The 14178-nt window shown below is 41.3% G+C and overlaps 1 protein-coding gene across 1 annotated transcript; it reads right to left on the minus strand.

Annotated features, from left to right (window-relative positions):
* Positions 1-33: 33 nt before the first annotated feature.
* On the minus strand, positions 34-14170 carry LOC145389691 (uncharacterized; the record flags this gene model as incomplete). Its single annotated transcript, XM_080264898.1, has 4 exons — positions 34-153; positions 10910-11039; positions 13410-13509; positions 14104-14170. Coding segments are annotated over 4 exons (417 nt in total), but the record flags the coding sequence as incomplete, so codon positions are not given.
* Between the last annotated feature and the right edge of the window lie 8 nt (positions 14171-14178).

A 14178-nucleotide genomic window follows, 5' to 3' on the forward strand; every position in this document is an offset into this window, starting at 1 on the left:
GTGATGAATGGTAATGGTTTCGTAGACTCAGGGTTAGCGTGGAGAATGTGCTGCTGGTGTTAAACGTCCGCACCTACCCACAGTCACCACATTCTCCAGCACCAACACCATCAGGCTGACCAGGAATCCGCCTCCCATTACGGCAAACATTCCCTGAAAATAATACCTTATTAGTATAAGCGTAAAAGATCAATAACATTTTTCATTTTCGTTGATATTAGACCCTTATATTATATGTCGCTCTGAGGAGACTTTCCATCGTGAAGGAGTTTGATGCGGATTGTTTTTAACCCATTCACTGCGAAACGTTTCCCAAACTTTAAATAAAATCGTCTGGATGTAGCAATGTAAATTTAAAAACACGTCGTTACAGTAGGTAAGATAAGGTGAGCTACCTGCTGTACTCTAATTTGCCCTATAATTACCTTCTCTTTATCTTAAGCACTCACTTGTAACAAAGATTAGCACTAGGACACTATGCTAGTTGCTAGTGACGAAGAATTGCAATGGCAAGGAATCAGAGCTGCAATGTTGCTTTTTCTGCCACTGAGGTACGTGATATTAGCTGCAAACGGATGAAAATGTTGGCCTCTATTGTGTTACATACTACGGTATCAAATTAACTGTCCTATCTCTGTTTCCCTTAAACACTGGTAAATTCATCAGTTTCTTTAACCGACTGTGCCCAGAGTCCCTTAAACGACGAGGGACTAAGAATTTTCAAATGTTAATCAAAGGGAGAACCAGACGATTTGTAGCTATGAGCTTTGTGACAATGAGCCGAAAGGCAGGACCAACAAAAATCCTTCTAAGAGGAACCATGGACATTGATGGCTTAAAATCTTTTCATGATCTGGAATTGTCACGAACTGAGCTCAAACATCATGTAAAACAATAGCGGCGAATTATATTAATATATCACTCTCATCTTAAATGTCGGAACCATCGATCCCATCTCATGTGGTCGCTACAGTGTTATCTCCATCTGCCGATCTCATCCTTGCTTGCTCCCGCAACGTGCACATACCGACTGAGTTAAACAATGCTGGGTCTGGCTAGTGCTTGGATGGGTGGCCGCCTGGTACATTCCAATATTTAACTTTCTCAGCCCACCGTGCTCAACTTCGCGGAACCCTCCATCCTTGGTTCATTAACTTGTGGACACTCAACACGGTCTTCCTCACAGTCTAAGTAATATACAGTTGTCTCATGCTTGGTTCAACTTTTGGAGCAGTCCACGCATGACGTCACGGGGTCCCGCAGCCGTCAGTTGGCTCGGGGCAGCGGTGGGGGCAAGATGTGTCTTCTCTCAGTCTATTCTCACTCGTGCAGGAATTTCAGACGTGAGGCATTTGAAAACATGCCAGTTTAAATGTGGAATAAATTCCGAAGCTAAAGAGGTCAAAATTAGATTCAAAAGTTTACATTTTTCAAAGAAAATTAAAGATTATAAAGTTTTATAAGACGATGAATGACGTTTGAAGATTATTATTCAACCACTGTGTACATGTACATCCGCATGTTGTGATATAATGCATTTCTACATTTACTTCAAATGTCATTCATCGTTTTATTAAAATTTACAGTCAACTCTAATTTTCTTTGATAATGGTAAACTTTTAAAGCTAACTTTGACCTCTGTAGCTTTGGAAATTATTCCATATTTAAACTGGCTGCTTATATTGCAACCAGATTACAAATATATGCATTAAAATAAGAAGAGCTGTAGATTTACCATGCTCCACAGTGTTGCATAAACCAATGGGCAGCCTTAATTCAAACGTTTCTTGGCTCTAGCCAGTGGAGCTGAGTGAACAGGGTATACTTGTCACTTGAGTTTTCCCTTTACTTTTCGTTTTCTATGTTAGGACATCTGTCGTCATGACGTCATCCACCTGTGCATGAGACGACTGTATATTACTGTATATTACTTAGACTGTGGTCTTCCTGACTTTGGAGAAACTTCGATCATCGCCTCCACGTCACAGTGATACCCTTAGATAGACTTATTGGTCTGTTAGGCCTGCCCAGTAGATGCCCTAGAGAAGACGACGCCGAGCCCCAAGGCTATACGCACGAGGGGGCCACGTTCTGAGGTAGTTTAGATTTCACTAGGGTGGGTTTCTTCTCAGTAGGGTTAGGGACCTTTGGTCTCCTTCGGCCTTGCAAGTGGTCACCCCCTTGAGGGGGGGGAAGAATAGGTTACAACCCTTAGATCATAGGTAGGCCGGACCAGTAGGAGGCCTTTTAGTGGCCTTTAGAACACCCGATGCGAATCAACAATGGGTAGACTGAAAATTAAACATAGATCCCCACAAGACACTCAAACAAACCTGAAACTCCTTGAAACGGTAGCCCAGTTTAACATCAAACTCACAGGTATCCATGCTTCAAAAGAATTTATCATTGTCTCCACAGCCACTGAACAAGACACTGAGGAACTTCTCTCCTCCACTGATGAGAATTCTCTTACTAAAATGATTTCACTCCTGCTTTCCCTCCAGAAATTAAAGCTAAAAGGAGTATAATCTTCTCCAATGTGGACGATATTATCTACAGTCACTCTGAGGATGAAATTAAGGAAGAACTAACAAATCAACGTGACTGGGCTAAAGTTACTAAAGTTACCAAATTTGGCAAGAAAAACACCTTCAAAATTGAATTTGAAGAGGCAAAAATGACGGAGAAAGTCAAGGATGGACTCAAATTATTTCACCTCTGTATCACTAACCATCAAATTCAGGAGGAGAAATTTGTAAACACAAACATCTGCATGACATCCTATGCTTTGGACACACACCTCACCAAAGACTGCCCCAAACTAAGAGAGCTCAAAATCTGCTCTGAGTGCTCTTCTTCAGAACACTCATGGAGAGAATGCAGCTCCACCACAAAAAACTGCATCATTTGCGAGGGAGATCACCGCACCACCGCCATGAAGTGCCCCTAAAGAAAAGAATTAATAAAAAACTCAATTAACTCTCCTCAAACTACTTCAGCCACAACTCGACAAGGGACAAGCTTTGCTCAAGCTTTAAAGCAAACAGTTCCATCAAACCAAGTCAACTACTCCCCACCTAGTGCAAGAAAATTCTCAGATTAAATGGTCCTAATCATGAATGCACATATGCACGAAATTGCAGTTCCAGGCAGCTTCAATAAGATACTCGAACAAAGCTGCACTCTCAATGAACTTCCCATTCTGAAACTACCTCCCAACCCTCCCTCATACAAAATAATTCAATCTATCCTTCCAGCTGCAACTAAGAATCTACTCTTCCCTCCGGATCCTGCAGATGAAAATTCCCCAGCAACTGGGCTAAAAGATCCAACCACCACTATTACAGAAGTACTTTCTCGTGACATAGCTACCCTTTCCACATCCATCCTCGGGGCAGAAGCGAGTCTTCCACACGAGAACACCAACTCTGACGACAACAATGCTGGAATTACCTATGTAGAGGATAGTGATACAGACGAACGACGATCCTCAGAAGACGAAAATGATGACGAAGAAACAACCTCTAACGGCGCTGAGGCAGAAGTGGCGGTAGTTCCCTCACTGTTTAAACCAAACAAAGAGTTCAGGCCAAGAGAACTCATTAATGCGTTGAAAGAAAACAAAGCTTTCGTCAAAGAACACAATATAATTCTGAACCCAGACTCTGCAATCAATGAGCTTAGAACAATCATCGAAAAACATGAAAACTTTTAAATTCTAATCAGCCCTACAAACTCCACCGAAGAAAGACTCCTTCTGGACCTCACCACCAAAACACCGCAACCCACCCAATCTAGACCACAAAGACAAGACACAAACAAGGAAAGTCCTTCAACATAACATACTGAACTGGTCTAGAAGAAGGTTCGGCCTAGTCAACACTTACAAGAACATAGACCCAGAGATTATCCTGATAAACAGCAACAGCACCACTACTCAGACTCCTCTATACATTTCTTCAACCGTCCCATGGACGGAACTGCCATAGCTGTGAAAAATAATCTACAATACAAAATCCTAGATCACTTTATACCAGACATGATTGCTGCAGGAATACAAACACAAACAGGAAAAATCCTCATCGCCACAGTATACCTCCCTCCCAGCCGACCATTCCTCCTTACCCCAGACTTCATTAACCTATTTCGAAGAAATAATCCAGTATACTTAATAGGGGACCTTAATGCAAAACATCATCTTTTAGGCAATAGAAACTCTAATAGTGTTGGGAAATAACTTGTAAGATTAATTACCGACACCACACTCAGATTTATAGGACCACATTTTCCCACATTTTATTCACACAACTCCACCACCACCCCAGACATAGCACTAAGCAACTTCGCGGCACATCACAACATCCTGTTCTCTCCTTGACCCCTCACCAACAGCGACCTCCTCTATTATTGCCAACATTTCCACTGCCCCTGTCTCCACCCCTATTCCACCTAGACCAAACTTCCGCTTGGCCAACTGGAACAACTTTTAAACTAGAACTTGAAACATCTTTTGAAAACTTCCCTAATCCAGATGTGGGTACACTAGAAGAAATTGATCAATGCCTCGAGAACTGCTACTCTTACATCGAAACAGCTATCGGAAATAATATCCCTGCTACTACATAAAGAACAATCACTTACTCCGGACACAGCAGAGTCACACAAATCCTCATTAACCAGTACAACGCACTCAGAACCCACTCGCAAACACTCGGCTGGACACGTGCACACTATAGACAATACAAACTATTCCATGCTCAACAACATACCTCCCTACTAACAGAACAGAACAGTCACTGGTACAATTATCACCAACACATTAAACATATACAATGATCCTTCCACTTTTTGGCGAAAAATCTAAATTTTTTCTGGAAGCTATAACCCTGACCCACACTACGTACTCGACTCGCGGGGCAATAGACAACACTCCTCAGAAAAAGAAGCTACCCACAGGAAACACTGAGAAGCCATTTTCCAAGAGGCCGACGCAACACGAAATAACCGCATTCATGATAATAACTTTACAGATTTTCTAAATGAGAACTTGGACAGAATATTTCCAAACCCTTCAGCAGACCCAGCCAGACTAGATGCAAACTCCCTCTTCACTTCTCCCATCACTGCAGGAGAAATTATAAGTATCATAAAAGACTTAAAAAGACCTGCCCAGGTGATAGTGGCTTCAATAAATCCATCTTAATGAACCTCCCCAACTCAGCCATAACAGTATTAAAAAACATATTTAATGCTACCATCTCTGAGGGGTATTTCCCAAACAAGTTCAAAGAGGCCTGCATAAAATTAATCCCCCCAAAGAACTAAAATCCTCATCTTGTAGAAAATTATAGACCCATGTCACTCCTAGACGTGCTTGGGAAGGTACTTGAACGCATAATCAATAAAAGGCTAAGAATATATCTTGAAACGGACACTCTATATAACGAAAATCAGTATGGATTCCGCTACCACAGAGGCACCATAAACGCAATTACCATCGCTACAGAAAATATTGCCATCAATAAATCCAACAAGGGTCAAGGTCATGTAGTTCTAAGAGATATCACCAAAGCCTTCGATAAGGTATGGCATCTCGGCCTCAAATATAAAATGCTTAACCTCGATCTTCCAGCTATAACCGAAAAATTATTATGCGATTTTTTAGACGATCGTAAAACAAAAATTAAGGTCAGTAACTTCACTGGTACCAGCTTCATCCTGGGTTGTAGAGTCCGTCCGGGAAGTGTTCTATCTCCAGATCTCTTTACCATCTATACAAGGGATACCCCACAAGCTACACACGACATTAACATCAGCTACGCCGATGAAATTACCCAGCTCATTAAATATTCCGGCCCATCAAGAAATATCATGAAGTCCAGAACGAAACACGACGTTGAAAAAATTAATTCCCGCGAAATTAAATTAAAGATACAAACGTACATCAACAAATTTTCCGTAATTCAGCTGGCCAACACTAAGTGAGAACCACTAATAATAAATGATGAACTAATTCAATTTAAAGTTGGGGGAAAAATCCTTGGGTTTAAACTAAATACGAGGGGTTACCTCGGTAGTGTAAAGGACAGAAAACAAAAGGCTTCTGGAGCACTATCCCGACTTTACAGATTTAAAGATATACCAACAAAAATAAAAACCCACCCGGCTAAAGTTCTGGTTCTCCCCATACTTGAATTTCCCCCCATTCCTACACACACCTTCAGTCACACCCAGTTAAAGAAACTTCAAATTGTACAAAACAAAACTCTAAGATTTGCGACTAACCAACACTACCGCTACACATTAAACACTGAACAGATACACGAACATACAAAAACTAAAGCTCTTAACATCAGATTACACAATCAGGCTAAAAAAAAAATGGGAAAAATTCAATACCCAAAACAGCAAGACATACACCTATCTCAAAGACATTGTCGATGATAAAAATCTCACCTTCCACAAATGGTTTCCTAGCAGCCTTAACCCGCCCCGTCCCGACCACTTTCTCACCACTGGTACCCCCCAATCCCGACCATTTTTGGACCCAAATTTTTTTTGCTAAAACTTTCGCTTTTGGTCAGAAACAATGGTCAGTCACAAAGAAATTGTTCCCCGGGGTCCATAATTGCCTTAACCCGCCCCGTCCCGACGACGTATGGGTACGTCACCACGATTTGCATTTGCCAGTCCCGGCGACGTACCAGTACGTCGTGCAATTGCAAGGTACCTAATTTGCACAATTTTCAATTTTCGCACGTGATTTTTCGTATGTATACACGGGACACCTTCCTCTATTCCTGTACAAGATACCAAGCAGGGACAATGCCTTACACTGCATAACCTCCCCCCTCCCCCCCTCACGCCATTGTCTTGGCAAAGGACCTGTTACCAGTGACCTGGCTAGTAAAGTTATTCAGGGTCAGAGTGATTCCCCAATCGATGATAATGTGGAGGACAATGTTTACATAGCATTAGAAGAAGAAACAGCCAGAAATAATGATCAGGTAGTGTGGCAAAAATAGGTCAGGTATGGTGATTAGTTAGTGAGTGAAACAATGCTTATAATGCCTTTATTACTGCTTGAAAACCAATATACTGTCATACTACATATACATTCGTACCAAGTAAATAAATAAATACCGTTTATGAGTGGATAAAATAGTTACCCTCCCATAGAACTCGTTTTCTTTGGTGCCAGCATGTTAGAAAACCCACTCAGGTAAGGAGGAACTCCTACCTGGATTGGGCACTTTAAACCTCAGGAGAGCGATTTCTCTATGAATTTTCGATGTTTCTCACCAAAAGCGAAGGTTTTAGCCAAAAAAAAAAAAATCGAAAATACCTCGGGACTGGGGGATGTCAGAGGTGCGGAAAACCTCGGGACGTGACGGGTTAAACAGGTATGCCTTGGTCACACCTGGCACCGTGTTCTCTGTAGGTGGTCTGAGCCTCTAACGTTTTCTATGGTATTGTAAGTCTGGGAAACCAATGAAAGTAAGTAGATATGTATTTATTACAAACATAAAAACATGTGATAAAAGAGTAAATTGGATTTTATACAAAAATAGAGCTGAAATAAGCATTGTACCATCGTGCGAAACGAGCAAAATTGGGCAGACTGGTCACGATGAATCGCTAATATTCGAAAATCATGATACATATCATTTTTTTTACTTACATAATACTTCTACAATAACATTATACCATTTAACATTTTATTGAACTGTTTTTACGTATTCACAGACCTTTCAATAACATTTAGCGTAATGTTAGCGCTTATTTACATAGTGAGTGAACTCGCTGTGACTGTTGTTTCAACTTGTATTGTGTTTTTTCTACTTACATAATACTTTCCTAATAACATTATACACTTTTCAACTTTATAGAACTGTTTTGAGATAATTTCAGGCCTTACGTAAATATTTAGCGTAATAATAGCGCATAATACCACACACGGTGAAGTCGCTATGACTACTATTTCAACTTACAACCTATTTTTGTACTTATATAATAATTCTCCACTAACATTGCACATGTTTACACTTGATATAACTGATATCACATAATTTCAGACCTTACGATTCAACTGAGCGTCATATTAGCGCGTACTTACACAGGGAGTGTTATCGCGATATCATTTGTTTCATCTTACACTAGTATTCGACTTATAAATTACCTTACTACTAACATTACAACAAATTCCACTTTATATAATTCCTATCACATACTTACTGACCAGAATGTTCTACTGAGCATAATATTTTCGCAGATTTACACAGTGGGTGTACTTGTGACATCAATTATTACAACTTACACTATTTTTCAACTTATACGTTTTATTCATGCTAACATTACACCCGTTTCCACTTTATATTCTTGCTATCACATATTTACTGACCAGAGTGTTATACTGAGCGTCATATTTTCTCAGATTTATACAGTGGTGTAGTTTTCATATCACTTCGTTCAACTTACACTATTTCTCAACTTATACATTACTTTCCTGCAAACATTACACCCATTTCAAGTTTATATAAGACTTGGCACATACTGACTGGCCTTACCATTATACTGAGCGTCATATCGCCATCCCACACAGTTTCAGTAGTGTAGGAAGTTATGGTACTCTCTGAAACATGGCTGAAGGCACAACGCAACATTGGTGGTGGTGGGGGAGGTGGAGAGCGGCGACTTTCATTACTCGCACTTCTCTTCCCTCTCCCTTTTCCTTTACCCTTTCCATTCCCTTTCCTTCCTTTCCCCACATCCTGGGGCTGTGTGGAGGAAGTTTGGGAATACTGTATGGCGAAAGACGTGCTGGGGAGTGGCTCCACCTCCTCTCCCCTAGGCCTACGTGCACCACGTGCTCGTGCTGCCTCCCTCACACCACTTCCCTTTCACCCCGCACTCCCACCACACCACTTTCGCCTTCCCCAGACAAAACACTAGGCCATACTTTTTTTGCCTTCTCGCCCCACCTTCTGATCCTCGGGGTGAGATTTTTTCCTTCCCCAACCACGAGGCAACATCACGTCCTAAGCCGCCGTCATCGTCCTCATCCTCGTCCTCATCAGAATCTCTCTCTAGGGGATGGAGAGAGGTCCATGCAGGTGTTTTGGGTGCAGGCTGGCCTTCCCTTGCCTTACGATACGTGACATACCGCTTTTTCCGGGGCGAAGGGACCTCCTCATCACTGCTTGTTATTTCCTCCTCAGGCTGCACATAATCTCGATCCACCACATCATCATCAAGTGGAGAATCACTATCTCCAGTGAAGGCATCCAGGGCGGATTGAATTTCGTCGTCTGAGAGACCTTTACGCGCCATGTCTGACCTGGGTCACTGCTAACAGGTGAGTGACCGAGACAAGGGCGAGCGCAGGTCACGCGGGGTCTGGGACGCTGCCCGCCTGGGGGCAGGTAGGGGAGGCTTGGGTACGTGGGCGAATCAAAAATCTCACGCGAATTTTGAAAATTGTGGAAATTATGAACCTTGCAATTGCAGGACGTTGAAGTACGTCAACGGGATTGGCAGTGACATAACGTGAGGACGTGGAAGTACGTCGACGGGACGCCACGGGTTAAAGCCATTGAAACTATTCCTAACCCCATATACTAACACTTCCCCACTACTGAACCTTCTCCCTAAAAAGAATCAATAAACATCAACCTTATATCTCCCACAGAGGGAACACCAAACACAACCTAACTAGCTAGCTAGCTAGATAAGAAAAAAAAAAAGCAAGATGGTCAGCCCACCTCCTTTCCACTCCCCCTACCTTCTTCTTTTCCTACTTTCCTCTTCCTCTCTCTCCTCTTCTTTCACCCACCTTCCTTAAGAAAAAAAAAAAAGCCTGTCACCGGGCTCCTACGCTCCTCATGGGGCAACATAGGATTGGATGATGAATGGATGGATGGGTCAAAGTATAGTGTAGGTGTTGTACTGACTGGGTGAATATATGATGAATTATTAGATTAATATAATATTTTAACCATGATAAATTATCACTGATTTCTTAAGGTATACTGATAAGTGTGGTAGAATCAAATAATGGAGGAAGGACAATGGTTTCAAGTACGCATGTTTATCTGTTGACGGTGTGGTGGTAATGCAACCTGGAATGTATCAAATTTTGGCTCGTTAAGCTCGCAGTGCTGATATATATACAGGTCAGTAAACGACATGAGAGAGTGGGAATGGAGAGAGAATGTCTGTGGAACTGATATTTCTATTTATACAGCTGCATTGCAACAGTTTTTAAAAGAATAATTTTGTGTTGGTAATGTGTGAATTTCTAATCATGATTCACTGATGTTCCCGTCACATAGGAAGATTTCTTTTAATTCATAAGACCAACAAAGGAGGATGCTCAGGAAAGAGTAGACTCTTGGCTGCGTAAAGGAAGTTCCAGCAGGTTTATCACCAGACTTCCATCAACCTAAGGAATGCTGCCCTGTTGCACTGGTGTCTGTTGTCGCTACCTTTGTACCCTATCCTACGTGCATTTAATTATGTCTAAAGGTCATCTATAGAACTATTTGTCTGTATAACTGTATAAAGCTACAGTAAATTAACTCACGAACCATAGCTTTGGCTCTTGCATTATCCCTACCCCAGGCAGAGAAGACCTGTTGTTGTTGGTGGTGGTTTGAAGCTGTCATACACCTCGAGTAACAGAGTCATCGCAGCTGTTCCTTGTGTAGTTAGCAACACTTCGAAGAATCACTTAACACTGGATAGGGAGTGAAGGAACCTTGACTACAACTTCCTCCATCCATGTGCAGGATTATAGAGAGAGAGGAGAAACTGACACATGGATTTGAGTACCAATATAGTGTATCATTGACTAAATACAATACAGTGATTGATAACAGCATATTGGACTCACTTAAATTTTACTACCCACCCAGACATTAGACAGAGCTAGAACGGTGCTGACGCTGATAATCTTGGGAGGGTTGTTACACGTGGTTGAGTTGGGCTGCGAGGTGAACAGCCTATAACGGTACATCCCAGACTCAACCAACACTTCGGCCCTGATAACACAATGTAAAACATTTACAATAGTACATCCACCTTAACTTGAGAAATGACTGACATCTAAAATATATTTTCATAATTATTGTACATGCTGGGCTTCCCTTCTCTTAGCGACCTATTATAAAAGTATGAACAGCAGTCACTTGAAATTTATCCTCATTGATCTGATTTTTTAAAATTAGGGAAGATGAACAGAGGAAGGAAAAATAAATAAAAACAATCCATACATCATGGTACAAGTGTTCTCCGTTCACAAAATGTCTGTAACAGTTACACTTGAACTGCTGTAAGTTGAAGTTGGGGGGAAACTAGTCTGGGGAAGTTCTAAAGAGAAGCAGTTCGAGGAATAAAAGAATTCTGATAGGCAGAAGTTCTCCAGTATGGCACTGTGACAGTCAAGTCATTAGCACTACCAGACGCCCGTGTAGCACGGGGAAAGGTATGGAGAGGTGGCACAGTGGATGGAGCTTCGTCTGAGCATTTGCTATAATGATATATGTATAGTAATGCAAGGGAGGAAGCATTTCGTCTTACTTGTAAGGGAGACAGTTCATTTGTAAGTGCCGGGATATTAATTATTCTTATCGTTTTGTTCTGAATGTTGTCAAGCTGATTTAATGCAACGCTGCCACATCCACTCCACAAAGGTGAGCAATATTCGAGGTGAGAATGCACATGACTCTCGTAAATCACAGCTAACTGCTCGTCAGTCAAAAAGCTACAGATTCTGTATAATAATTTAAGTTTGGTTGAGGCGGTTTTAGCAAGTGATCTAACGTGAGAGATCCAACTGAAGGTACTACTGGGCGAGACACCGAGAATTTCAATACTTTTTGAGATAGGAATAGTAGTTATATGAAGGTAATATAGGAATCAGGTGATATCTGTCTATTTGTAATTGGATATATTTGGTTTTCATAGCACTAAATGAGACAGTGTGATCTTAAAAGTGTCTTGATTTATGGAGATTGCTATACTGAGTTGGGAGTTACAAATATCAAACTTTGTGAATGGTTGGTTAAGTGTAAAGGAACTGTGAAACATTGTCATTTGCATACGAGCGAATGGGTTTATATGTGACGGACAAGATATCATTAATATGAATGAGGAACAGGGTTGAAGCCAAGATTGATCCTTGTGGCACACCAGCATTAAATGAGTGGAAATTGAAATATACATCATCTACCTTTTCTCTGATCCTTCTGTTGCTGAGATATGGGGAAATTAGTGAGACACAAGATGATAGGCAGTTGCAAAGGAGTATAACAAGGAACGGTGCCACACTCTGTCACTTTAGAATTATCATGGGCTACTGCATAGATTTCTCCTTGTTGGTCAGTTGATTAATGAATGGTATGAGTCAAGAGACTGATTATATCAACAGCGGATCTTTCGTGACGAAAACCATACCGTCAGTCACTTATTAAGCTGTTGGGTTCAAGATGTTTAACAATGTGCTTATCACAGTCCCAACTATTTTACCCAGAGAAGATATGATAGCAATTGGTCTGGAATCAGAGGGATCAAAGGAGCTTCCTTTCTTTGGAAATGGGTGGATATTGGCTTCTTTTCAAGAATTGGAGAATGAAAAAGCACCCATGCATAATCTGAATAATATAACTAGAACTGAAGCAAGTACTGAGGAAATTTTTTTCGAAAATATTGGAGGAGTTCCATCTGAACCTGAAGCACTGTTGGTTGGTAAATTGTCTAGTTTGAAGTTTTAATGATACATTTTCGTGAAAGTCAAGTTCTGTTGCACTGAAACACTGAAAATTTTTTCATTCGTGCCACATCCAGGCAATTTTATTCATATGTAAGTCCTCAAATATTGAGGGGATTGATGAAGGATGTCTGTAACCCCCCCATTTAAAAAACCTTACCTAAACAGAATTAAACAAGAAGGAACACATGTACAGTGTAACGCCCAATCCCTACGGTTGGTCTAAGGGTCGATTGTTTGACTTTGCCTTGTGATTTTGACCTTCGACCGGTTGTTCTAAAAACAGAAATATTTCATCCTTGCCAAGGACCCTTAAGCTTCCACTAAGTTTAATCCAGATCAAATCATAAATGTTTGAGTTTACTTTGCATACGACCTTGACCTTAAGCCCCCCTTTTTTTTTTCGATACAAAGAAGACCCACCGGTGGACATTTAGTCCTTTAAACAAGTTTGATGAAAATTGAATCAAAACTTTACTTCCTTAAACACACACACACACACACACACACACACACACACACACACACACACACACACCAGGCAAAACAATTATCTCGCTCATTCGCTCACACAGGTGTATTAATCTAGTGGCAGCAAGAAGGAAATACAGACATCATTGGGCTGAAGGTGTTAAATACTCACACTTTATTTAAGCCTGGGATAAGAAGGCTGTTTTTTCTGGTAACCATGGCGATGGGCGTGGGCATGTAGGTGCTGAAAGACAGGTAGAAGTCACACCTTCCTGACAAGAGGAGAGGAAAGAGTGGAGTAAGTCTGTGGCAGGTATCAGCTTCCTATAACACATAGCATCATTGCTATTATTGTTGTCGTAGATTCATCTGAACGGTGAGCCCGGCGGACTGCAGGCTAAAGTTGCCCTCCTCTTACAGTCCTTGGGGGGGGGGATAGGGAAGTAGCTGAAAGACGTTTGCACATCCAAGCAGTTGAGCGGCACGGTTATACGGTTGCTACAACATAAAGGTGTCCCTCGCTAGCACCGATACAACTCTTAAGCTCCTATGTCTCAATATCAGGTGAATGAAATTGCATGGTATTAACTGGAATAAAAATACTGGAAGTTTCTAGACCATAAGAGGGCTGCTGGTGACAATATTAACTCTTTCAGGAGACTCTGACTCACTGAACACTGATTAAAATCGTCTGGCTTTACCTGGAACGGAACACGAGAGCTATCTTGACAAAGAATGAGTTAATGATGACAGTATTAGCGATCTAAGGCCCCTCTGACACACTGACAGCTGAATAAACCCATTTGACATTACTGAAATGGACCTCCAAATTCCTCCCGATCGTGAGACGGTTAACACTATACAACCTGTAAGAGAGAATTCAGTGGATATCATCCGCTTGTAGTTCATGTCGACATCAAAGAGAACGTGCGTTCCGTCCA

The sequence above is a fragment of the Coenobita brevimanus genome, unplaced genomic scaffold (assembly GCF_032717465.1).
Source record: "Coenobita brevimanus isolate Jiangsu-jjx unplaced genomic scaffold, ASM3271746v2 jjx.HiC_scaffold_192, whole genome shotgun sequence".
In the NCBI taxonomy this organism is placed as follows: domain Eukaryota; kingdom Metazoa; phylum Arthropoda; class Malacostraca; order Decapoda; family Coenobitidae; genus Coenobita; species Coenobita brevimanus.